Raw genomic sequence first — 25,755 nt, forward strand, 5'->3', positions numbered from 1 at the left:
AGTGATGTCCCAAATAACTAATTTTCAAAATTGCTTTCTGAGATGAAGAAGCAAATGTGCTGGGCAAAAGATAAGGAAAAAGTTTAATACAAGTCATATGAAATGGAGATTGTTGCAGAAATTAAGGTCAGAAGTAGGACTGAAATAAATCCTGGCTCCTTTTGGAACCTTTGACATAAAGTCACACTTGAATGAAAAGATCAGTTTCTGGAAAAGAGAAGTTTAATTCCAGGCATACCACAGTCTGATACTAATTCTGTTGCAATAAAATACAAAGATTCAATACAAAATCAGAATTTAGTTCGAACTTCTCTCTTCACTGTGAAATTCACAAATTTACAAAATGTTTTAAGTTCAAGCACTGCTTGTACTATTACTTTTAAAAGCAGATTTTTAGGGAGATTTTCCCATTAACTTTGATCAATGGTATCCAGTCTTCATTCTTTCTGCTTCGTGCAGCTCATGTCAATGCTCTTCTTCAGTACAGACCAAGTATTACATTTCCATATCAAAGTAAGCATTTATAAGAGATATGGGTGAAGTGACATTTTTAGCTTCAGATGATTGAGTTCTGATGCTGTCTTTTCCCTCAGCACCTGTGTGCACATGTTGTAAAACAGCCAACCTTTCCCTGATCTCCATGCTGCATTCACAGCACAGTTTCCAGTGATCTTGGCACCACAGCAGGCTTCTTTCACTTGCACAAATTCCTTTGAGTCCCTAGAGCAGGTTCATTCTATGCCAATACAGTTTCATTCTATGCCAATGGTAAAATTGTATGTATTTAAATAGCTTAATAGTGTTTGCCAGGGTATCTGAATTAAGGTTCCAGAGAGGAGTCATGTAGATTTGTTTTTCCCTCAGTAGGTTATGATTACGTGGTAGAATGTTTTAATTATTTTTGTAATTCTGTATCTTAAGAAACCATTACTCTAGGAGCATGTGTACTTGCAGGGGATCTTGGTAAAGCTGAACCCTTTCAGTGATCTCACCATTTTGTGCCTACTTAGCTAAGGTGATAATAGCAAAAGATGGTGGATTGGATTTTGGAGATCTTCATTAAGGAGGTTGATGGACTTTCCATGTTGTTGTACTTCTTGAAAACAGAAAGTGATGGTGTGAAATAGTTTTTGACAATGCATGCTTTTTCTGTTTTAGTCCATGTAAAATTTCAGTACCAAAAGGAAAATTTAGAAGTGTCAAAGAACTTTCAAAATGCCACTTTGCAGTGCTGTATCAAACCAATTCACTTGAAGAAGTATCGTGTCTTGTACTTATAGCTGTTTTGCGTTACTTACACTGTAAAACTTTGTGTTTCAGATTCGTGATTCCAACTGTAACTATGAGGCCTTTATGAATATTATTAAATTAAGTGATAATATAGGCGAGTTGGAAGCTGTGAAAGATAAAGCAAGTGAAGAATTGCAATATCTTCGATCTCTAGATACAGCAGGAGATGGTTAGTGCTGCATTGTTTTGCAAAATATGAAGTGCACTTAGAAGGATGATCTCTGTAGAATATTGCTGCAATTAAAAAATAAAAGCTCTGATGCAACACAGTACAAAGTATTTTATTTTTTAAAAATTGCATTAAAAGTGATGAAACTCGAGTTTTCATTTTCCTAAGTGTTTTGTTGGTTGGTGTGTGTTTGATTCCTTTTTGTAAGTACAGAGAATTTGGTTAACTAAGTGTATTTCTGTTAAATCAAAACTGCCTGACTAGTGATTCTGAATTTCAGTAATATTTAAGGTATTAATGGTAGTCAGTTAACCATTAATCTGAAAAAGAGAAAAGAAAGATATTTCTTCTTGTTCACTTTCATTAGCAAGGTATTTAAACTGAAAAAAAACCCCTGGACTTTATTTAGTCATCTGCATTGCTTAATTGTCTTTGTTTTTGCTTGCAGATATCAACACTATAAAAAATCAAATAAACAGTTTATTATATGTTATTAAAGTATGTGATTCAAGAATTCAGAGGTTGCAGTCAGGAAAAGTAAGTGTTTTAAAATTTTTTTAGTTTCAAAAGAGTGAAGTTGCAAATGACTGACTAGTTGTTCGTTTTGCTTGTTTTATAATTAAGGGTTGATAGAGGTGGTATGTTTGACTTCACTTAGTTTCTTGACTCTTAATTTGGCCTAGATGTGGTTCCAAGATAATGTATTATTCTGCATGTATTGACTATTAAAATAATTAAGCATTCTATAGCTTTGCTTAGTTTTTTGACTCTCTTAATTTGGCCTAGATGTGGTTCCAAGATAATGTATTATTCTGCATGTATTGACTATTAAAATAATTAAGCATTCTATAGCTTTACTTAGTTTTTTGATTCTCTTAATTTGGCCTAGATGTGGTTCCAAGATAATGTATTATTCTGCATGTATTGACTATTAAAATAATTAAGCATTCTATAGCTAGACCTGAAGATATTGCTGTAATAGCAAGAAGTGTCATATGGGCAGAAGAAAATGTGACAGAAATGAATTTAAGTTGTGGTGACCTGCAGCCCATCAAATGCTGACATTACTTCTTGTTAATTAATTTTCTGCTACTGTCACTGCTGATGAGGTGTTTGGGGTTAATTTGACCTGTAGAGTATTACATGAACTACAGTATTAAAATCCAGCTTATCATGTAGCCGAACAGCTGCAGCTATTTTTGAAGGCAAATAATTAAGAAAACATGACCTTCTAATCTAGACCTTCATTTACTAGTGATCATGAAAAGAGCTAATCATTGAGCTGCTACTTTATTGTATGTAATTTTTTTAACCTATATGCTTTGTAGTAAGTAGAAGTTTTAAAAGTTAGTTTAAAAAAGCTTATGAACACACTGAACTGTGTCTTACAGGAAATAGATACTGTGAAACTGGCAGCAAACTTTGGAAAACTTTGCACGGTCCCTCTGGACCATATTCTGGTAGACAATGTTGCACTACAGTTTTTTATGGGTAAGTGTTAATTTATCTGATCTGTTTTATTTACAAAGAATATGCTAACTTACAGGACTGTATACTTGGAATGGCTAAATGTCAGTACTAAGAATATCCATCAGTTTTGTTGGTGGTTTTAATCCTTTTAATGCAGTAGATGGAAACAGTCCAGGAAGTTCCTGGAGTGTGTGGGAGGTACTTCCTGACATTGGTGAGGCAGCCAGTCTAGAAAGGCTCCTGTCTGAGCCTGTTGTTTGCAAATAAGGTGATATGATAATCTTGGGCATAAAATGAACACCCTCAGTCAGTGTCCAGATGACACCTAAGTTGGGCAGGAGTGTTCATCTGCTGGAGGGCAGGAAGGCCCTCTAGTGGGAAGAATGCTGAATTTATGGTCTGAGATCATTTGTATGAGATTCAATAAAGCCAACTGCCGAGTCCTGCATTTGTGTCAACCCCAGGCAGTGCTGCAGGCTCGGAGCAGAGTGGCTGGAAAACTGCCTGGCAGAAAAGCACCTGGGGGTGCTGATTGACAGCAGCTTACATGAACCAGGAGTGAGTCCAGGTGACCAAGAAGGCCAATGATATCCTTGTTTGGATCAGCAGTAGTGTGGCCAGCAGGATTAGGGCGGTGATTGCTCCCCTGTACTCAGCACTGGTAAGGTCACACGTCAAATCCTGACCTTCACTACAAGAAAGACATTAAGGTGCTGGAGCATGTCCAGAGAAGGGCAACGAAGCTGGGGAAGGGTCTGGAGCATAAGTCTTGTGTGAGTGTCCCAGGAAACTGGTGTTTCTTAGGTTGGAGAAAAGGACACTCAGGGAGGACCTTATCACTCCCTACGACTGCCTGAAAGGAGTCTGTAGTGAGGAGAGGGCTGGTCTCTTCTCCTAGGCAGCTAGCAATAGGGAGAGAGTAAATTGCCTCAAGATGTGCTGGGTGAGGTTTAGATTGGGTATTAGGAAATAGTTTTTGACCAAAAGGGTGAAGCATTGGTTTGACAGGCTGCCCAGGAATGTGGCTGAGTCACCATTCCTGGAGGTATTTCAAAGACATGTAGATGTAGTGCTTAGGAACATGGTTTAGTGATGGACTTGCAAGTATTAGATTGGCACTCTTGAACATATTTTCCAATATAAATGATCCCATGATTCTATGAACCTATTTTTTGGAAATTCAGTTTGAACTTTGTCTCCATTTGTATCATGCTGTACAAGCCTTATATTCACATGGTAAAAATGGATTCACTTTTTACATGTGCATTTGAGGATTCAGTGCTTAGTTCCTAGACTTTGCTCTCAGGTTTTTTTTACTGATTATCACCAATATGTATATATGTATACATATATACACATACTTGTCACCAATATACATATGTATTTTTTTAATAGACTCTATATGGCAAGTGTTCCAGATGTATAACCAGATCCTGGTATTCCATATGTAGTCAACATCATAGAGAATTGCTATTCCAAGATGCACAACAGTAACTAAGGTAATGTGGTGTCTGTTTTCTGTAGATTACATGCAGCAAACTGGTGGCCAAGCACATCTGTTTTTCTGGATGACAGTGGAAGGATACAGGGTTACAGCACAGCAACAACTGGAGGTACTTCAGAGTCGGCAGAAAGATGGAAAACATCAGACTAATCAGACCAAGGGTCTATTAAGAGCAGCTGCATTTGGAGTTTATGAGCAATATTTATCAGAAAAGGTGGGAATAACTTCATTCTGCAGTTTGGTTATTCTTTGTCCTGATACTTCTTTGATATAGTTATGGCTAAGTTAATATAAAATGGTTGTTATTGCATGTTGACATTTAAGCTATTGCATGTATATCTTCCTCTTTTGTGTTCCCTTTCATTTATAAAGGCTCATACTGCCACTGACTGCCTTGTCAGATGCACTGTATTCCTCAGAAGTTAGCTTTCTAGAATACACAAACTAGAGACAATGTAAAGACAGAATAAAAAAGTCTCTCTGCATATACTGTCCTTTTCCTTCCTTTTATTCTGCCCTCTACTCTTGCCTGCCCCCTTAAGAAGTGTTATTTAAAAAATGGAACTGAGTATTTGTCCAAACTTGGATTAAATTGGGTTATCAAATGAAATAGCTTCCTGTGCCTCTCTACAATTTTCTGTGTAAATTGCTCAAATATCACCATTGGGTATCTTTCAATAGGCAGTAAGGATTCCTCTGTGGAAGAAACTGCTCATCAACTTGTATTGACAAAGCACCTTTGTTCTGAATTTGTGTGTGCATAAAAACCACCTCTCACTCAGAAATGGGCAGTTGACAAACTGTTAGCCTTTCCTCCGATATTTCAGAACTTCATCCTATTATTTTTTTATTGGCTTGTTCTTGATTTCTGAATCTTAATCTTTTTCATAAATAAGTAAAAGCTGTTTATAAGTCTGAGTAAATTTGATTTAGGTACTGCTTCAAAATGTATGTATAAATTGTTTTGGAGACATTTCTAGTATTTAATAGTGAAACTTCCAGGTTTTATTACAAACTCTGAACTTGTATTGGGGGTGGATGGGATCTGACTCCTGTCATATGTTCTAGACAGTTACAGAGATACTTGTGAAAAAGAAATTTAGTTTACTTAGAGAGTTGCAGCATTGTATTGGATTTTATTTTATAAAGTAGAACTTTCTCATTTTTATGCTGCAAAAGTTGATTTAGATCTCTATGACAGGCATCTCCAAGAGTTAATATTGATGACAACTTAGTAGCAAAACTTGCAGAAACACTGAACCATGAGGATCCAACACCCGAAATCTTTGATGACATTCAGAGAAAGGTATATTCGTCCTTTATTTCGTAAGAACTGTAAATGCTATAGAGTATAAAACATAACTCTAGATCCTAGAAAAAAATTAAAATTCCTAAACTCAGAAACCTGTGTAACTATTTTTCTGTTCTATGAAAATCACACTCTTTTAAAATTGTCAACTTTTGCTTTTCCATGCATTAGCCCATGGTTTTCAAAGCAGTAGACAGGAGTAAGTGTCCTTCCTGTATGAATCTAAGTATGAAACACAGTTTAGAATTTTCATGTTTTTATTTGTGTTAATGCACCAATTTAAGAAAAATGTCATGAGTAGACTAAGACATACAGTTTTTGTTCAGTTTTACTTATCTTTTTCATAGTGAATGTAATGGTCCCATCTTAAATCCTATAGCTGTTCCCAGAAATTATTTTGACTCGTCCTTTTCTGCAAACTTGCACAGTGAAGCACTCAGAAGTAACAAGTACTGAAGAAAAAACTAATATATTTACTACCTGTAGACTTTTATCATTCAAGTCTAATATATGTATTTAAAAAGGAAAAATGAATTATTAATATTCTGGCAATAACTGACATACCCAGTCTGAAATGTTTTTATTTTAGATTGTTACTTTGATGTTATCATTCATGCTACAAATTAGTGATATGAGTTGTTGAATTTAGAATCACACTATCATGCGTGGGACTTCTCTTTAAGACTAGTTAAAGCACCTTGGGAAATCTGGGCCTTCCTTGGGAATTCTGCTGAAGAGCATAAATTTCCCTTATGTTACAAAAGAAATGAACTTCCTCAAACCTGGGTGGATTGGGTTTTTTTTGTATTCTTACTAGATGAAAGTACTTGAACAGTGGTCCATGAAAAAAAAATTAAAATATTCTAGAATTGACATGAGTATCCAAGCATTATGAATTAATTTCTGCTATGTATAGATACTTGTGTATATGCTGTACAGGTAAATTGTTTAAGGTGGTGTGGTTAAGTCTTTGTGAGGTATGGCTATATTGTATTGGCTAAACAAGAAATTGTCAGAAAGGTCACATATAGTGTCTTCCCTCCCCGTCTTCCCCTCTTCTCACCTCTTGCCCTAAGTGTTTGCAGGTCTACATTTATAGTTTATCCACAAGGAGGGACTGAGATAACCTTTTTTAAAATGGATAAAGACCAAATAGGTTTATACTGCAATTGGAAGGGTTCAGAACAGAGGACAGAAGCATTTACAGCTATGGTGCTACTTCCCTTCCTAGATGTGCATGTCTGATTAGTTAGATATTTTCTGATAACCTTTCCATTAAGAGTAAGTCAGAGACATGTATGTACAGTCTCTGTTTAAGTAGAATTTCTGAAAACTAGTCTGATTAATTAAAAAATGCAATAAGTATTTCTGAAGTTGGCATTTCTGTTTCAATAAGGTGTATGAGTTGATGCTGCGAGATGAGAGGTTCTACCCTTCGTTCAAGCAGAACGTGTTGTATGTGCGTATGTTAGCTGAGCTGGATATGCTGAAGGATCCCAGTTTCAGAGGATCAGATGATGGTGAAGGAGGTGAGCTCTGTGTCTGTAAGGGGTATTTCCTGGGACCATTCTTTTCTCTGTTTTAAAATGAAAATAAAAAAATTATCCACACTGTTTTTAGGAAATTAAATACTTCTGTGGTGTCTCACTTCCTCCTTGTGATTTTGTGTGTAAACTCACATAGGGATTTCACTGCAGTAAGTTGATTAATCTTACATAAATTCTTGTCAGGTCTTGGTAACTAGTTTGTCACTAAAAAAATATGCGGTTCTTCCGTTCTACTTTTTTCATGAAAATATTTAAAATTCTTCAGTGTATTGGGTTCTTTTGATACATAACTATACTCCTCTCTGGAAATAGAAATTGAAAGTACATAGGAAATGTGGCTTTTTAAAGCAAATAAAATCATTGTTCTTTTTAACTGAAGTAAAATCCAGTGGAAGTTGTTTTCACTGTTTAACTAGCTCCTTAACAAAGGAGTACCATGTGGGGATATACATTTTAAAAAATGTTGAAGTATTTATGTAGAATCTGTATAAACTAGCATTTCTTTAAGTGTCCTTACTGGCAATTTGAAACACTTGCATGTTGCATGCAGCATTTTACCCAGTGCCACAGTTCTCTTTCATTTTCCATGTTTTGTGGATGCATTTTAATTTATGTGTGGCCCTACAGTGGGGGAAAATCTTCTAACCTGGTTTTTCCTTTCATTTTCCTCACTGCTTCCAGAATCTTTTAATGGGTCTCCTACTAGCAGCATAAATCTGGTAAGTGCTTGTATTTTTTTTTTGTTCTCAACAGTAGAGAAAGTATGATAAAATAGTTTAACAATGTACATTACAGGTTTCACTTCACTGCAGTTGAATTTCTAGAAAAGTTTTTGAATCAAATTGAAACACACAAGTTATTAATTACTCTGTAAGATAAAACTTCTCCTTTTTGTATTTTCCCATGTTTAATTACATTTTTCATTGTTTCTCACAGAAACAGTTAATTTATGGAAAGCATTATTTCTTACCCTTACTTGCTTTTCTGAAATAGATATAAATTTGGACTTGTGTAATAATAGGTGAAAGCAAATCCTTTGAAACAGAAATCTCAAAGAATTAAATTCAAATAGACTGTAAAATGAGGCATTTAATTCTATTTTTGTTGGTTGATTATTTTTTTTCATTAGGACTTGATTTGGACACATTAAGTATCTGGAATTTATTTCAACCGTGAGTCTTTGTTTTTTTTATCTGTCCAATTTCAAGTTCAATTTTATTTTTTAAAGTTATTCTTGACCTGTGTCAGTTTGTCAAAACCTTTTCTTTGTTAAATGAGCGTGCCTAAGCCAAAAATCCAAATACATTTATTTGAAAAGGAGAAATCATGAGAAGTTTGGTATATATCTACCCCGTGTTTCTGCAGACAGTGTGTAGCTGAGCCACAAGGTATGCAAAATTCAGGTGGGCATATGAGAGTATGTTTCCAAACCTTTTAGTTTCATGAAGGTTTACATAGAGATTTACAGTCTGCATGCAGTTTCCTGGATTATGTGATGTCTGCGCCCTTCTAGTTTGTTCTTGGAAGGTGCTGCAGCTCCTTAGCAGTTCCGTTGCACTGATAAGGTCATGCTTGCATCAAAAGGAATGAGTGTTTTCTAAAGGAATACACGTACCATTAATGTTTACGTGTTTCAGTGTGGGGGTTTGTTGGTTTTGGGGTTTGTGTTTTTGTAGGTTTTGGATGTTTTTTTAATTTAAATTGGGATTTTCTTTCCTATTATTTTCCTGTTGTTGGCATCTTGAAAGGTAAAGAAAAGGGGAGTTGTTTAGCTGATACAATTTATGCAAACTCCTGGTAGATGCAGATGAAAAACTTAGCCATATTTTTTCACAAGAGCCTTTTAACCAACTGATTTCTTTAAAAGATGTTTCAAATGTCTTTTAAGTATTCTTTCTAATAATGTTGTGACATACCAAAGTTATGTTTTATGGATGAGGATTTGTCATTGTGGTGGCTTATCTGGCTAGTGGTTATTTGCTGCTTCATTTCAAGTGAATTTCCAAGCTAAGTTAGAAAGTCCTAAAGTCTTTACCAAGCACTGTTGCAGTGCAAATAGGTATTTGCATGAGACTCTTCAAAGACTTGATTTTTGTTTTTGTTGTGATAAAGGTATTTATAGAATACTACATTTATTATAAAGAGTTAGGAACATTCTAGGAGAAATACATAAGTAAATTTCTCTGTATACAGAATTACTTTTGCTTTTCTGTAGTCCATATTGTTCAGGGTGTTCGGTGCTTTTACAGGTGTTTGAATAGTGGTAGATTAGTTTTTGCTGGCTGAATTCCACATCAAGAGTAAATTTCTATACACATAGTTTAGGTCCCTTGTGTTAGTCTGTTACATAAGAAAAATAGACCTTGGAAAGGTTACTTCAAAGGTCAGGGAATTTCTGTACTTGCAGCTAATGACAATGTATTAAATAAGATTGGGTTGTGATATTTTTAGGTTTTTAATTAACTTGTGTTCCTGTGAATATATCTAATGGTAGAGATATTAGCTCGTATTAAATGTCTGTCTGTTGTGTTATCTGTTCAGGTTTCAACCTTTTAATTTACTTATATTAATAGTTGCTGTATAGTGCCTTGCCACAGTAGTTGAGTGTTTCCTAAAGTTTCTATTATAAAATAAATTGTCTGCAATTCCAACTTTCACGGTAAGAATTTGGAAGAGAGGCTCAAAACTGTTTTGAAGAAAAGTTGTTTTACAAAAATATCTTAATTGCTGCCTTTTGTTTTGATACATTAATCTACTACCTTAAATCAGTGGGTCACATTTTGGGAGTATAAAATTATTGTAAATATTTATAGACTCTTGCAGATTTCCTCTGAAGGATCCCTAATGGGAGCTTTGCATTGAGTAAATAGAAGGATTTACACAGGTGTTCCAAGACCCTGAAGGGCAGCAGAAGTGGCTGGGTTGAACTTTTGGCAGTCATTAGCATATGTCAGCTTGAACCCCACTCAGTAATCACAAAGAAATCTGAACTTGAGTGACAGTGAAGGGAAGCAGGAAAACAAGAAATAATGATGCCTTTAAAAATATAACAGTACCTTAGCGCCAGTATGGTATAGCAAACAAAATGTTCAAGCAGTTGACAGTTATTTGTATTCTCTTATAACATCACATCACTTCCATCTTATTGATAAACAAATCCTAGAGCTTTCAGAATATCAAGCACTTTATCCAAGCTTCCCCAAATGCCTTCTGTTAGCCAGTCTCAGGTGAACTCTGCTCTGAAATTGAACACTGCAGTATAGAGCAGCACACCTGACAGGGTCATGGCTGTCCAAGGGACTTGCTCAAGAATGGAATAAGTCATAGTGTTTTGTCCAACAATGACTGAAAGTAAACATAAAGATTAAAGGAACAGCCCACTTATGGTGATACTTAACCAGAATAACTCTCCAGCATCCAGTAACTTATAGATTCTTGAGGTAAAGATGATGTCTGCTGTCAAAATATTTTTGCATAAATTCATCTGTTCTACTGTTCAGCAGACATAAACTTCTAGCACTATAGCATGTTGTGGTAAAACAGATTTCCCCAGAAGGGTTTTTCTTTCTTCTACCTTTTCTCAGTCTGGGACCTTGGTGCTACAAATCTACAAGCATATTGTTCAGGAGACTCTCTACTGCAACACGTTATTCAAGCCACTTTTAAGTTGCCTTTTATTCAATGTCTAGACTTTATAACAGAAAAACTACCTTCAGTAGTAGACATCTAGGCAGAGACTGATTGAGGTGATTGAGGCAGACAAGAGCCAATCCTTGAAGAGGACTAGAGGAGGAAAGGAGTATTATGTTGGGATATTGTGGAGTTGATAATGATTCAGATGAAGAAGAGGCAAGAGCAGAGTCTTTAAATAATTGACATTTAAGTTCAGCCTGTCTTTTGATTGTAATCTTGTATATTGTTTTATGTTTAAGGAAACAGAGAAGAAACTGAATTGATGTAGGTAGAGATTTTAGTTTGATATGGGCATGGCATTGCTAACCAATAAGTCCTATTGTAGGTAACTTTTCATGATAAGTCACTATTAAACCGGCTTGGTTAATTTATAAAAGACAGCAAATAGCTATATTCATTCTGAATATGTTTCCTTCGAGAATTTGAGAATTATGGGGTAAAATACATAAAGTAACTGGGATCTGAGTGTCTGTGAATTCTACTTAGGTGGCTCCAACTCTTTTTTTTTTTAATCTGGTAATTTAAGATTAGGATGCATAATTTTAACTAAAAACAAAGCTTCTCTAAGAGACCCATTAGGTTTCTTTTGATCCCGGTAATTATTAAATATGAAGACAGAGCATTAACCAACTGAGGATGTACCTGTTCATTTTTTATGACAGAAAATATTCCTGAGGAGAATGTTGGCTGGTTTGGTTTTTTGTTTTTTTTTTACATCAAGCAGAAAAACTTTCAGTTTCTGCTGCTGTGTAATGTTTGTGTAGGGCATAAAGATATTTGAAAGAAAGCAGAATGCTATGAAGGTAAAAGCCAGAAGACCTGTTACACAACATCTATATCTCCCCAGTTGTGTGGGAGATTTTCTGGTTTTGTTTTGGTTTTTTTTCCCAATGCTCAGGAAAAGACCATTTTTAGCTGTACTTCCATTAGGATCGAGATATCAAACTGAAGTGGCAAATATGTTTGATCAAATATGAGTGGTCACAAATCTATGTGTGAAAATGATGGGGGAAATGAAATGCTCTATACTGTGCAAAGGAATGGCTTTGGTAACCAAGGAGTACAAACACCTGCATTGTTACAGTGCACTAAGCTTTTAGTATTGTGAACTGAAAATTTGAAAATTAAATAGATTAATCAAAACACATCTCAAATATGATGTATTTCTGATCTTATTTTTTTTTCTCATTTTTTCCTCCTACATTATCTCCCCACCCTGCAGTCCTTAGATGACCTTTCAAATGTCCCCACTGATGAGACCGTTCAGCTCCATGCATACATCTCAGATACTGGTAAGTGAATCTCTTACGATGTGTGATAACTTTTTTGCCACCATTTATTTTGAGTTTTGTAATATTACAGGCCCTTGAAATCCTGATTGTCTCATTTTTTTGGCCTCATAAAACATTCGAATTCATGTTTTCCATCAAGTCTTTTTTAGAAATCTTTCCAGTATTTGTTCTGTAGGTCACAGACTATATATCTATACTTAAAAAGTGATTTAATTTTTATTTCATATGGTATTATTATTATTATTACTACTTTTATCTCTGAAGAATCATTCATTAAAATTACTATTGAGTAGGGTTTATTTTAGCAATTACTTTTAGAAATTCTGAAAGACATCTTTCTTTCTAGTCACAGAATTATAATTCCTGACTGTTTCATTCTCTTAGTATAATATTTTTCTCTTATTCTTTGTGCTTCCCTACTGACTTAGCTTAGTTTAAGGAAGCAACTTCTCTTGTTATTGTGATGGCATATTTGGTTATCTTTTAAGAAACTTTGCCTAGAAAGAAATTATTTTTCTTTATTACATGAGAGTAAATAACAAAAAATCTCATCTATTATTGGCAAATACTCTAGTTAAATGAGATTACATCGGGCAATTAAATTGTGATCTTCAGATACTTTTTTGGTAGATTTTAATATGCAATATGCTCTTAAATCTATGCATTTATGTAGTGGACACATGCTGTCAGCAAGCATTCAGCTGCTTTACTTTTTAATTAAACCTGTTCCAACTCAGTGTGAGGGCAGTATGCAATCCAAGTGTAATGGTAGTCAGTCCTCAGGGAAAGGGGAAAATGAGTTGGAAGTTGAGAACTGAATTCTGCTTTTTAATTAAAATGGCATGTGGTACTTTTTTCTGAATTGAACTTAGAAGTTTCATCATTCTAACCTAAGAAAAAAAGGTAAACTTAGAACTACATAATAATATAATTTTGAGGGCAGCATGTATTGATAACTACCAGTCTGACTTTGAATACATAATGCTCCAGCTGTAGCAGGAGATGTGTACAGGTTTGTATTGCAAGATGGTATTAAACTGCATCTGTGAGCAGGTCCTTTTCCTTGCCCAGTTACTGTCCTTGCCTGTGTGTGAGGGTTATATACAGACAGGATTATCTCTGTGTGTTTCAGGATTCACACTGTCTTGGGTTGCAAAATAAATACTAATTAAGTGACTGTGACGTAAGGGGCAGCGGGACAACTTCTCTCTTTTTCTGCCTGAAGTGGTTCTGAAGATGCCACTTGGCAGTGCCCCTGGGATGTGGTCTGGTGGCTGCAGGGCCAAGTGGTCAACGTGCATGTAGAGGACAGGGCTTGTGCAACATCTGTGGTGCTGGGGGTTCCTGGCTGTGCTCTCTGGGCAGTCTTTTGGCTCCATCCTGACTGCTGCTCATTCCCCTAGGGATTCAGCACTCAACGTTCTTCTTTTAGAGGTTGGAAGGCAAAGACAAGATGCTCTGTGCCCACTCTTAACCTTTCTAGTGTGTAATTCTTGCATTGGCAGCAGCTGCCACTATCCTACAGGTACTCTCCGGGTGCTTAGACAAAAGTATTATGCTTCAGAGAAATCAAGACTGAAAGTACTGCAGATGACGGAATTGATGGTTTCTCAGATGGATTGTATTTTATGCTGTGTGGGTGCATAAAAAAAATTCAGAGGCCTTTGTTAAAAAATATTTTCATTTAGACACTGGAAAACTGTACATACTGGATATTGGCTCAATAATTGGAAATACTACATGTTGCCTATTTAAATGGTATGCAGTGTAAACAGTAGTGGTTCTAGGTTATTCTCTAAATAATATGGAAGGTTTTGAAACAATGTACTGGGAAAATTTCTGTGAGGGAGGAATGTCCTACAAGACTTAAATATTTAATGGAGATCAAAAAGATGTTTGCTTCTATTTCAGATAGCTATATGTGTTCTTTTTATTTATGAACTGACTTTTCCATACAATGTGTGTGTGCGCACACAGAGAATGCATTACATATATATGTACACACGTCTGTATATGTAGTTGACTAAAATAGCATGGGGAATGTTTTTATCCTAGAGTTAATAGCTGAGTTAATAACAAACTCCTGATGCCAATAACAAAACTGAATGCTTGCAGCTTGCAATCATTGTCTTGTATTTATAGGCTTTTCTGATGGGCAGACTCTTGCAATGTGATTAGACTGGAATTTCTTCTGGTTTCACAGTTGTCTTTCACTCTCAAGTTCTTTAGGTTAAAATATCTTTTTTTAAAGTTCTATTTACTGTTTAAAAGTTGAAATATTTTCTTTTTATGTTTTGCATGTCATTGAAACCTGTCTAACTTTAAAGCTGCCTAATCTCTATTTAAGTTTAAGTTTATTTAAACTTATATTAAGTTTAGAGGGTACTGTGCAATGTTTAAGCTAAAGGGATAGTTTAGTCTTCTGCTTGCATGTCCATTTTTGTCTTTTAAGTCTGTCATTCCAGACATTTTTTCACTTCACATTTGTGTCCTTTCGTCTTCCTTCTTTCTGTTTGTTCCCTTTTTATTTTTGTTTTTAAAACTGCTAGTCTATGCTGACTCTGACCCATATGCTGTGGCAGGAGTGTGTAATGACCATGGCAAGACGTACGCCCTGTACGCCATCACCGTCCACCGGCGAAATGCAAACAGCGAGGAGATGTGGAAGACATACCGGCGCTACAGCGACTTCCATGACTTCCACATGAGGATCACTGAGCAGGTAACCCATCTCATGGAAACCTTTACAGGTGCACTTTTCTGCAGTTTAGTAATTGGTGACTGTATGATTGCTCTTTGAAAACAAAATGGAACTTAGAAAGTCTCCCCCTCTTCTCATACGGCTTAATTTTACTTTAAATCTTTGTATGGAAGTGCTGTTGGTCTCCAAGAGAGTTAATCATATTTGTCAGAGATTAAGAAATAAAAACTGAGGTTGGGAAATAGGTATTTAGGTTTTAGGTGAATGTTAAGAATTGGTGGGGTCACAAAAGGGAGAGCTGGTAGCACTTCACTATACTACTAGCAATCTGCCTTTTACTGCTGTACTTGTATTCTCAGACTCTTAACCCTCCTAAAATGAAAGAAGGAAGAAATAGAGAGTTGTAATTCACCATCTGGTACAAAGTAGAACCTACTGACATGAAAAAAGGATGAAAACACGGTGCTTTTAAAAGGAGGCTGAAGTGCTTTTAAACCAAGCCTTTGGAGAAGTCAGATTTAACTGCATAACCTTTGAACTAGTCAGAAGTGTCAGATTATATCCCTTTACTCTGTTATTAATTGAGAGTCATAGAGAACAAATTGTGTGCAGGTAAGTTAGCATTTTAAAGTTACAGCAGTAATAAAAATTGAAAAGGCTTTATTAAAAAAGCAAACGTGTTGAATACTTGGATTAATTAGAAATGAATTCTGACTTTCCTTTGAATTTCTGATAGTCTTAGTGTGCTGTCAATAAATTTGAAATACCGATTTTTGTACTCCTTCAAATTGATTTTCTTAAATTAATTCAGTGTTTTGAAGAATCCTGGATCTTAGAGTGAATTAACATTCTGCTGATACGGGACAATCACTTAAAACTAACATAACTTCAAATGAGTAGAAATAAATAGCAAATGCAAAGATGTTCTGGTTGCTAAGTCTGATTGAATTTACAGTGATAGAAATGTTAACCTAGAGCACTAAGATTGCAAAAAGTAATGTTAAGCTAGAGCACTAAGATTGCAAATAGTAAACAGATTTCTGTGATTCACTGTGGCATCTCAGAGGTTCCCAACAGTTTTGCTTAGTCTTGACAAGAAAATAGACATTCTTGCCGTCTTGTGTGCTTGTCTAAGACATTTTTATTGACATATGAAGGGTAAAAGTTAGAATCATTGATTTAAAATTAGTAAGAAGATCAGGGACTTTTTCCCAGAGCAAATAGATAGTTGATATAAAATGGAATTGAAGTTAGCAGTTGAAAGTATCTAAGGGTTTTTCCTTAGACCACTGGATAGATTCACACCAGTTCCTTTAGTGAGTCATGTAATAAATACCATTTGAAGTAGATGGCTATATTTAAAATAGAGGCTGTTAGTTGCTTATATTGCTTCTGGTTAGATATAAGAGTCCAAATGAAAACTAGACCATCTTCTGTTCAGTTATTTTCCCATATGACCTGCTTGCAAGGGAATGGGGTTTCTAAAGTTGTAAAGTGGTGTTCTTTGGTGCTTCCTGCAGACTATAAGTTTTATATGAGCTTTGTGACCTTCCGAAGTTTAATGATGCAAGAACAGATCTTGCAGGGACTGGATGGAATGAATTTCTTTAAGCCTGTAATGTTGTGGACTTTTGTAGAGAGGAAAAGGATGCAACCATTTCCAGATTGTTTCTTAAAGCCTAGAATACTGTATGTTTCTCTCTTTACCACCTTAAGGATATTATTTACAGAAAGTGTGCATTCTGTATGGGGATAGTCCATTCATTCTAATTCTTCAAATTTTATTCTTGTCATTTTTAAATTTTTTGTGCATTTTACCAAATATATTCAGCCTTATTAAGTGTTAGGGCCTCTTCTTCCCCTTCTCCTTCCCTGGGACCGCCATTCTTCCTACAAAACTAGATCAGGATGTATGTCAACCATATACAGTGTCAAAGAGTACAGTGCCAATCACTCTCATTACCTGGAGAAAAGGCACAGATCATGACATCTAGAGCAAATTGTGATAACCTGTGTGTAAACTGTGTGCTGCGATCTCTCCAGGGAGAAAAGCTTAATTATTTCCTTGATAGGCTTGATCAGGATAGGAAAGGAGGGAGATTTTAGAAAGATTTACAAGTTCTCTTGAATATCCTTACTCTTTATATAGTCTTATAATCGTAGTAACTTCATTCCAGATAATAATAATGGTAAATTTTGAGCAGGCCTAAGCCTTTTGCACACTCTATTTGTTTGTATTTCAAAAGTGTACTTCAAAAGAGAGTTTCACAAGAAATTAAATTTTACCCTTGATAGTCTCCTGGGAATTTTCATGCATTTTTTATTGACAGCATACCTCTCTCTTTAGCTTCTCTAAGAATTCTCAGTTCCAGGCATGATGCAGAATTCTTTTTGTCAGGTGTTAGATGATGTATAAGAATAGGTGGATAGAGTGTCCTTATATGAAGACTTGAAACTCTTGAAAACAGGAAAAAAATCTTCTCTTTTTTTCTAGTTTGAAAACCTTGCAAATATACTAAAACTTCCTGGCAAAAAAACATTTAACAACATGGACAGAGAGTTTTTGGAAAAGAGGAAAAAAGACTTAAATGCTTATTTGCAGGTAAGCTGTTACTGGGGTTTTTCTAGCTCTGTGCTTGGAATGGTTTTTTCAGAGGTGGCTTGTCTTTGTGTTTTTTTTCTTTTGGAAAAAAAAAAAAAGAAAAAGTTGTGTTGTAGTTGGTACACAAAACTAAATAATATACCGTAAGAACTTGATACTATCTCATAAGTTTGCATTTTGTTTGGTGTTTTGGTTTATTCTCAGCCAGTTCTGTCACAGCTTTTCTGAGCTGATGAGGTTCTGGATATGTTGGTTTTGAGCTTTATGCCATTGACCTTCTCCTGCTGACATGTTTGTGGTGACTTTCTCATGTGCTGCTGTGTAAGGATTTCTGTGGCACCCACTCCAGCACTGTAGCAAATCACACAGTTCCTCTGTTCAGATAAGGCCTATATCAGCCCAAACAAAAAAATTCAGTTGTCTTCCTTCATAGGGACTTCCTGGTCATTTAGCACTAAAATTTGTGGACCAAGTCAATGAACATGTTAACAGTAAATAATGAAGATGAGTAAAACACTGTGAAATCACTGTTTGATGATAGAGGTGTATATTTTTCTGTGAGATGCTATAATTACCATGGTGGTTAAAATTATGGTAAGTACTAAGAAGCCCATTGTTTCTATCTTGAGACTAGTGTAATGTTGGAATAAAATTTAGGAATGAAAATATACATTGCTACATGTGATGTCTTTGATTGTGTTTTGTTAATTATGTACTAAAATAACTTTTTAAAATTATTTTATCAGCTCTTGTTAAATCCTGAAATGATGAAAGCTTCTCCAGCTTTAGCCCATTATGTGTATGACTTCCTGGAGAATAAAGCCTACAGCAAAGGGAAGGGAGATTTTGCACGGAAGGTAAGAATGTTTTGTACAGTCAAAGGAACTTTAGAGCATTCATTCATGCAATGATTGCATTAAGCAGACACGCTGAACTGATATGAAAGAGCGATACAGCACTTTGAAAATCTTGCAAATGAGACTTGCTTGAAAACTTTCAGTGGCAAAGTATCTGAGGACATGCAGAACCAAAAAATTACCATTTTTTATAATAGGTAAATCTGTTTGTATGACAAGAAAATTAACTTTTGAAACTGGACACAGTAAATTGCACTGAGACTTCTCTACTGGTCTAAAAGTGTGTGTGTGCAAGTTGCTTTCTGTCAAACATCTGTGATTTTTTTTTAATGATCTTGTTCCTTCTGATTTCTTTTTTCAGTTCTTTATTCTGTATTTGCTGCTATTACCATGCTTTCCACTCTTCAGCCCAAAACACAATACGCATTTCCCTTCAAAAGCACCTGTTATGTATTTAGGTGCAACCATCCAGAGTCATTGGTCAAATTCAGGGCTCTGGGCTCTACATCCTTTTTGTTAAGCCACCAGAACTGTCTTCAGACAAGTGGTTCTTTGTTCAGTTGACCAGTTTGTGTGAGCATCTGCTTTGCAAATGTAGCCATTTCTAAAGTTTTAGCAATTTAGATACAAAAATCATCTGCAACTCTATTGTCACCTCAAGTTACTGTCCTGCCTATATTCCTTAAATAATTAACAGTGAAATAGTTAAATATTTATCAAGGTTTCTATAATGACTCAGATGTGTTTTCTGGCTTACAAGATTCTTTATACACATAACTTTTTAAAGGGCATCACTCTGGTATTTGTGCTTCTGTTTGGACTGGATTCAGAGTATGTACCAAAAGAAAAATTGTAACGGTGCCTGTGAATCCACTTTATGTTTTTAATTATACTTGCCATGATACACTACTATTGCAGTGCTGTTTAAAATAGGCATGTTGCAAAGATGAAGAGTTGAAAGCAGAATTGAAACATCTGGAAGTAGAAAGCTTGGAAGGGAGGAATGGTATTGAATGGAGAAGAAAAGGAAAATAAATTTAAGCTAAGAAAAGCCAAGGGATGGGAAATGAAAATGACTCAGGAAAACATCTGTTGAAAGATGTAAATAGCTGCAGTAGGGCTGTAACAAATGAGAAATATAAATGGAAGTAAAATTAAAGCTGTATTCCGCATTCTGTAATGAAGTTAAATAATTTGAGTTGTAAGAACAACTATTATGTTATTGTTCTCTGTGCCATGTTTCTCATAGTTTATTAATATGCTGGTGTCCTCATAGATTATACAATTCTGGTTAAACATCTTCCCCTTCAGATGGACACGTTTGTAAATCCACTGCGTAACTCTATGAGAAACGTATCAAATGCAGTCAAGTCTATCCCTGACAGCCTGGCAGAGGGAATGACTAAAATGTCAGACAACATGGGTAAAATGTCAGAGAGATTGGGACAAGACATAAAGCAATCATTTTTCAAGGTAAGAAAATACTGGTGGTTAATACATACTAGTAAATTAACAGAAGAGTCACTATTGGCTCGCTGAAACTTATGTTATATAGAAGTCAAGTCATTAAACAGAAGACCAATCTGTTTTGTACCTGCACCTTTTAATAAGGTTCAGCGGTGATTTTACTGCAAAAATGGAAGTCTTTGCAATTAAGTAATGTGTTTTAAGATGGCATCTACAGATTGTTACAGTTCTCCACTTAGTTCAGTGAAGTAACTCGAGAAGAACATGAGATTCATGGCTTATTTTTTAACTAACCATTCTCAGTCAGCTAATTTCCTGCATCTGCTGTTTTTGTTAGGGGAAAAAACCCATATATTTTGAAACTTAGAAGAAGGAGATAGCCTCTTTTCTGCTTATTCCTTGCTGAATTCTGGTTTAAATTAAGGTTTTTTTCTGTCTTTACTGCCATCTTCCCTCATCTCTTACATTCATAAGATATAATACTTTAGAGGTGAGGAATGGTAGCATGATATGCAATTTGGACGTCCTATGAAAATAGTTCTGTTCAGAACACGTTCATCTTCCCTTTGTTTCTCTGGTCTTCCCCTTTCTGTGTGTAGCTGTAAGGTCCGTGGTCAGGGGTTGTTCCATTTTGTGCTGTATATGGCAGATGTAGAACAGCAACTGAAATGGGTGAATTAATCCTTAAATCATGAAAGGGAATAATAAACTGGGGCCTGGGGAGATATGTGAGGTTTCCTAATTACTTGCAGGGCAAAATGACTGTCTCTGGACTTGATCATTGCTAGTAACTTCCCTGGTGTGTGACTAGCAATATAGTTGCAGCTGTACTCACTGGGAAGCCTGTGACTAGGCAGGAGTTAAGATAAGGAAGAAATATCAAAAGAAATATCAGTTTTTTATAAGAGTTTTCAAGTATTTTTCACTTGTAGCACTAGGCACTTGACAAATTAGATGTGAATGTCTTAAAGATATTGATAATTTTGGTAGGTATACGGAAATGTATACAGATTTGATTTTTGGTTTTGGAAGGTGAAGGAGCTGCTGTGTATTTATCCACAGCTATGTATATATTAGTTTGCAGTTACTTTTGACCAAATGTTGTTGTTTTATATTTTCATAACCAGACTGCTTATGAAATTTTTTTCTGATTTGTTCATACTCGAAAGTATTTTTTTCTTTAATTAACAGCCTTTTTTATTGTAGGTGCCACCTCTGATGCAGAAAACCTATTCAGATCCTGACCATTGCCGTGTTGCAGCACCAATTGATGACAACGTGAGTCTGACATTTGTCCTTTCAAAGTTGACACCTCTAAAACCAAATAAAAGAGTTACTTATTCTGCATTGAGTTACACTTCTTTTCTGACACTATACCAGGCACTTCAAAGCAGTTCTAAGCTTTTTAAAAAGAAATCTGTATACTTCCTTTTAAAATTAATATTTTTGCTAGCACTGTAATGGTTTGCACAACATTGGAATAACTGTGAAGAGTGCATGTGCTATTGTTTCTGTGTTTTATGGCTGGGGGTTTCATTTTTTTTTGGCGTTTTTCTCTTCTCCCACCAACATGTTTTTTATAGGCCAATCTGTGTAACATAATCTACTAAAAAAGTAAAATTATAATCCTTTTCTTAATCTTCAAGCATAAAAGCACAGGATAGTCATGCAGGTTACAATGATGTCTATGTAAAAAGCAGTTAATTGCAGTGAAATGTCACTGTTTTTAGCATCCATAAGAAAATGGTGCCCAAGAAAATCTCCTTCCTGAGTTTCTGTGTAAGGCAGCTGGAAGCACAGCAACCAGGAAGAGGTCATGGATGAGGTCTCTCTTTAGGACACACTTACATGTATTAATTTTATTCAACTTCTGTAATAACTGTTGACTTTTGAAATAGCTGCTTCTTGTCATATTTTAAAAATACAGTGTATCTGGTTTTATATTTAATTTTCTGTCCTTGTTTGCTACTATGATGTTATAGAAGATTTAGGGAAGATTTCATATTACGGTAAAATACAGAGTAAAGTGTTTGTCGTTGTTGTGCTTATACTGAAGTGTTTGACAGCTAAAGTAGCTTCTAAAACTTTAGCTTTCTTGAACTGAAATAAAAGTTTATTGTTTATTCTTTTACTTGGTGATCAGGTGGATGACAATATTCCGCTGAGAGTAATGCTCCTACTTATGGATGAAGTCTTTGATTTAAAGGAGAGAAATCAGTGGTTAAGAAGAAATATAAAAAATCTGCTCCAGCAACTTATTAGAGCAACATATGGTGACACAATTAATAGGTACTGCTTTTCTTATATAGAGCAATCATGTATGTGAGAATGTATAGTATCTGTCTATACATCCTTCTTGGTAATACTAAATTATTGTGCTTTAAATCTGCATGCATTCCTCCTCGAAGAAAATCAATAAACTAAGTGCAAATGTGGTATAAAATTGAGATAAACACAAAGCATTATTGAAAGAAAAATTCCAGTAACTCTCACATGCCAGAGAATTTACAAAAGAGATTTCACATGTACGAGTTCACATTTCTGTGAATGTAACCTAATATTTATTCTTTTTGCCCTGTTTTACCACTATTCCTTTTTTTATTCATATTATTTATTACTTTCTGCACTATTTCTGCTTACATCTCTTTCATGCCACAAATGATACACTAGCACTTTCAAATTATGTGAACTATACTGAGTTCCTGTGTTAAGTTTTTGCTCTCACATTTAAAAGATGGAAGTGGGAAAGCAAAAGGACTCCTATGGGGTCTGTTTTGGCCACTCCATGTTCTTTGTACTTCATGTGTACACTTACTCATGCAAATGCAAAGACAGTTAATGATGCTAATTAAGTAATGTTTCTTGCCCTCAACTAGAAATATACAGTTTCCAGGCTTGCCTACTAATAATTTGTTTCTGAAACTTGAGTAAATGTAAACAGCAACAAATTCTAGGTACAGGTTTGGAACTGCATTGTTACTTTTGCTTTAGTACTGTGAATCAAAAATTTTATTTCTAGATGGTGAGAAATACCTTCCTATTACTTTTTTTCAGGACATTCCTCACTGTGTCTTTTCTTTTTACCCTTCACAATTATATTTGTGATGTTTTCATCATCACTGTTAAACATACAGACTTGTGGTAGCAGTAATGAGTTACCTATGTGGTAAAATAACACAGGGTTTTTCTCAAGTAATTCCTTATGGCCAGTTGCAAACTGTCTTGAGAACTGTACTTCCAAGAACATACTGCCCTGTTGAACAACTCTGAATGCTTTTTGCTGTTTCCAGATTGTAGTATAAGCAACAGTTTCTGCACAGGCTGCTACTTCCTTATTGCAGAGATGTCTGTAGTGTCGTACTAGTTTGCTTCTGCATTTAGAACCATTTCAGATACTTATGACTTCATCTGGTCAGCAGTCATACCTTGTCCTGGCAGGTTCTTGGGATTTATTAGCATTCTGCAGAAAAATCATCTTTTTCTGTTTCTTAGAAAACTAAATTCAAGTTGTGGTTAGGGAAACAGTCCTGGGATTGTGGTGATCCACAGATGCATGTATCATTTCTGTAAGCATCCTAGATTTGGATATAGAGCTGTGTGTATAGGTTGGTGAATGAAGGCCTGATGAATTATCAGTCTGTATTTCCTGTTAAGTATTGTGAAGTAACTGCACACATTGCGTCTCATTGTATTTTGAGATTCTGAGTAGGTCCTTTGCTTACAGAAGCAGAATAAGAGTACTCCATGAAGAACGTGGAGTGCTCTACAAGCAAACCAGTTATCTAATGCTGATGGGAGATGCAACAGCAGCTTTGCAGCCAACTTCATTATCGTATATTTATCCAAAAAGAAAAAAGTTTAGCTTTAGGGAGTGATCAGTGAGCTTAGATTTCTATCCTGAGAATCAGTGTTTGCCTTCCTATTGTGCAGTATTATAGAACCTACTTACAGAGTTGGAGAAAGTTAAAATTATACTTTGTTTTCCTTAGAATGCTCATTAAAATGCTTCACTTATGGGTTGTCTGCTTTAAAAATTAAACAAGAGACTTGTTGCTTTGGTTTTAGAAAAATAGTTGATCACGTTGATTGGATGACATCTCCTGAACAAGTAGCAGATGCAGTGAAACGCTTCAGGTATGTCTTTTATCACAGATGTTAAATCAAAGCAGTCACCAATTGATGTCTAATATCTATATGTCTTCCTTCTCTTCTTACATGAGGAAGTTATTATTCTCCAGAATGCAGTTGGATCATACACTGCTTTTTACACATGTTAAGTGAGAGAAAGCAGTTGTCACATGGAAAAGACATTTCTTAAAAACTATTTTTAAGTTTTCTCCTCTACCTAAAAAACTTATTTGTCAACCAATCTAGAGGAGCTAGGGTACAGGTATACTTAGAAATTTTATAATTTATCACTCTAGTGATGTAATGTTTTGTTTACCTTGATGAAGGCATGTACATACCTTGCTTTTAAAGGCAAACAATTAGTGCTAAAAGAGCCCTGTCTCCGAGATAATGTTTCATTTTGGATAGATACAATGGAACTGAAGTCTGAATTTGAAACTATCAATTTCCTAAAAGTTTTAATGGCTTCTAAATTGGTGTTGAGGAAGTGTTACACACTTTTTTTCTTTCCATATAGTTTGGGGTTTTTTTTTGTTGGGGTGAAAGTCAAAGTTGGGTAATGTATTCTCCAAAGGGTCATACTTTGCAAGTGTACTGTTATTCTTTGATTAAACTGTAATGCATACTTTTTATTCAGAAAAGCAAATGTCTTTCACTGAGGCAGAATAGCTTATCAGAGGCATGTCTTTTGCATTGGACTTTTTACTACACTGAAACTATTTCTTCTCAGCTTTAGCTTGTTGAAAAGCTAACTGCTGGTGTCAAAATTTTGATGAAGCAATTAATAGACCTGGAGTCTCAGTAGCAATAAAGCCTGGTAAAAGTAAGGCTTAGGTCTATTTTATGTAAGAACTATGTGGTTTTTGAATGGTTTTGATTTGCATTGTTTTATTAAAATGTCATTTCTTCTGATCCCTAAACTAAAAAAGTATATGGTAGCTCCTGATACGTTGAGTATATTGTACTACTTGCTTTTGATTTCTTGATCGTTTTCATCATTCTTCATTTTCTTTTTCTCTTCTGATATTTGAAGGGTGTGTTAGGTTGTGCAAATTACTTTCTTATATTTATTTTATGAGATAACCTTGAGAGATTTAAAAGAGCTTTTCACTTGATAAAATGTTAATGTATTTTGACAGATTTGCTTTTATTACAGAGACGCTTTTTGGCCTAATGGTATTTTAGCAGAAACTGTTCCACGAAGGGACAAAGCTATTAGAATGAGAACAAGAGTGGCAGGGAAAACCAAATTGCTGGAGGTAATGCCAGGTAAGTGAGTCTGGGATTAAAGCCTAATAATCTGTACGATATATTGTTACTGAAATTAATGTCAATATTCTTGTTGATTGTTTTAAGTACTATAAAGGAATCTTGATATATGAACTGTATTTAAATAAAAAAAAATTCTAATTATTAAAGCATTGGACATTTTCATGTGTACTGTCAGTAATTCTCTTAGAGCCATCCCAGTATTAAGTTTCTAGAGGATTAAGTTTTGCCTGAAATGGGTATATTCCAAACCAGTACGATTTCTTGCAAACATGGTTTCCACATGTATAGGGTAAGAGTGAAGTCATTTTCAGAAATGCTCTCTTCTGTAAGAGAACTTTTCGTTTAGTCGTGTTGTGTAGAGGCACTGCTACCTCAAATTTCGGGCTGCATAGTTTGAAAGACTTAATATTCAGTTTAAGTTCGTTGTTAACATGGAAGCAAAATTTAGCTTAAA

General features: G+C 35.2%; 1 protein-coding gene across 3 annotated transcripts in view; it reads left to right on the forward strand.

Annotated features, from left to right (window-relative positions):
• SNX13 (sorting nexin 13) overlaps window positions 1-25,755 on the forward strand; it is a 44,770-nt gene that overhangs the window by 15,407 nt on the left and 3,608 nt on the right. Inside the window, exons 9-24 of one of the 3 annotated variants that reach the window (XM_031066771.1) lie at window positions 1,321-1,459; window positions 1,908-1,996; window positions 2,851-2,950; window positions 4,454-4,647; window positions 5,635-5,739; window positions 7,139-7,271; window positions 7,971-8,008; window positions 12,205-12,274; window positions 14,824-14,996; window positions 17,470-17,577; window positions 18,324-18,434; window positions 19,746-19,907; window positions 21,108-21,179; window positions 22,045-22,190; window positions 23,967-24,035; window positions 25,186-25,298. In XM_031066771.1, the coding sequence (XP_030922631.1) occupies window positions 1,321-1,459; window positions 1,908-1,996; window positions 2,851-2,950; window positions 4,454-4,647; window positions 5,635-5,739; window positions 7,139-7,271; window positions 7,971-8,008; window positions 12,205-12,274; window positions 14,824-14,996; window positions 17,470-17,577; window positions 18,324-18,434; window positions 19,746-19,907; window positions 21,108-21,179; window positions 22,045-22,190; window positions 23,967-24,035; window positions 25,186-25,298 (1,822 nt within the window). The remainder of the gene's footprint in view (window positions 1-1,320; window positions 1,460-1,907; window positions 1,997-2,850; window positions 2,951-4,453; window positions 4,648-5,634; window positions 5,740-7,138; window positions 7,272-7,970; window positions 8,009-12,204; window positions 12,275-14,823; window positions 14,997-17,469; window positions 17,578-18,323; window positions 18,435-19,745; window positions 19,908-21,107; window positions 21,180-22,044; window positions 22,191-23,966; window positions 24,036-25,185; window positions 25,299-25,755) is intronic. The other 2 variants (XM_031066772.1, XM_031066770.1) reach the window with 2 other exon arrangements.

Source organism: Geospiza fortis, unplaced genomic scaffold, assembly GCF_000277835.1.
Source record: "Geospiza fortis unplaced genomic scaffold, GeoFor_1.0 scaffold138, whole genome shotgun sequence".
In the NCBI taxonomy this organism is placed as follows: Eukaryota; Metazoa; Chordata; class Aves; order Passeriformes; family Thraupidae; genus Geospiza; species Geospiza fortis.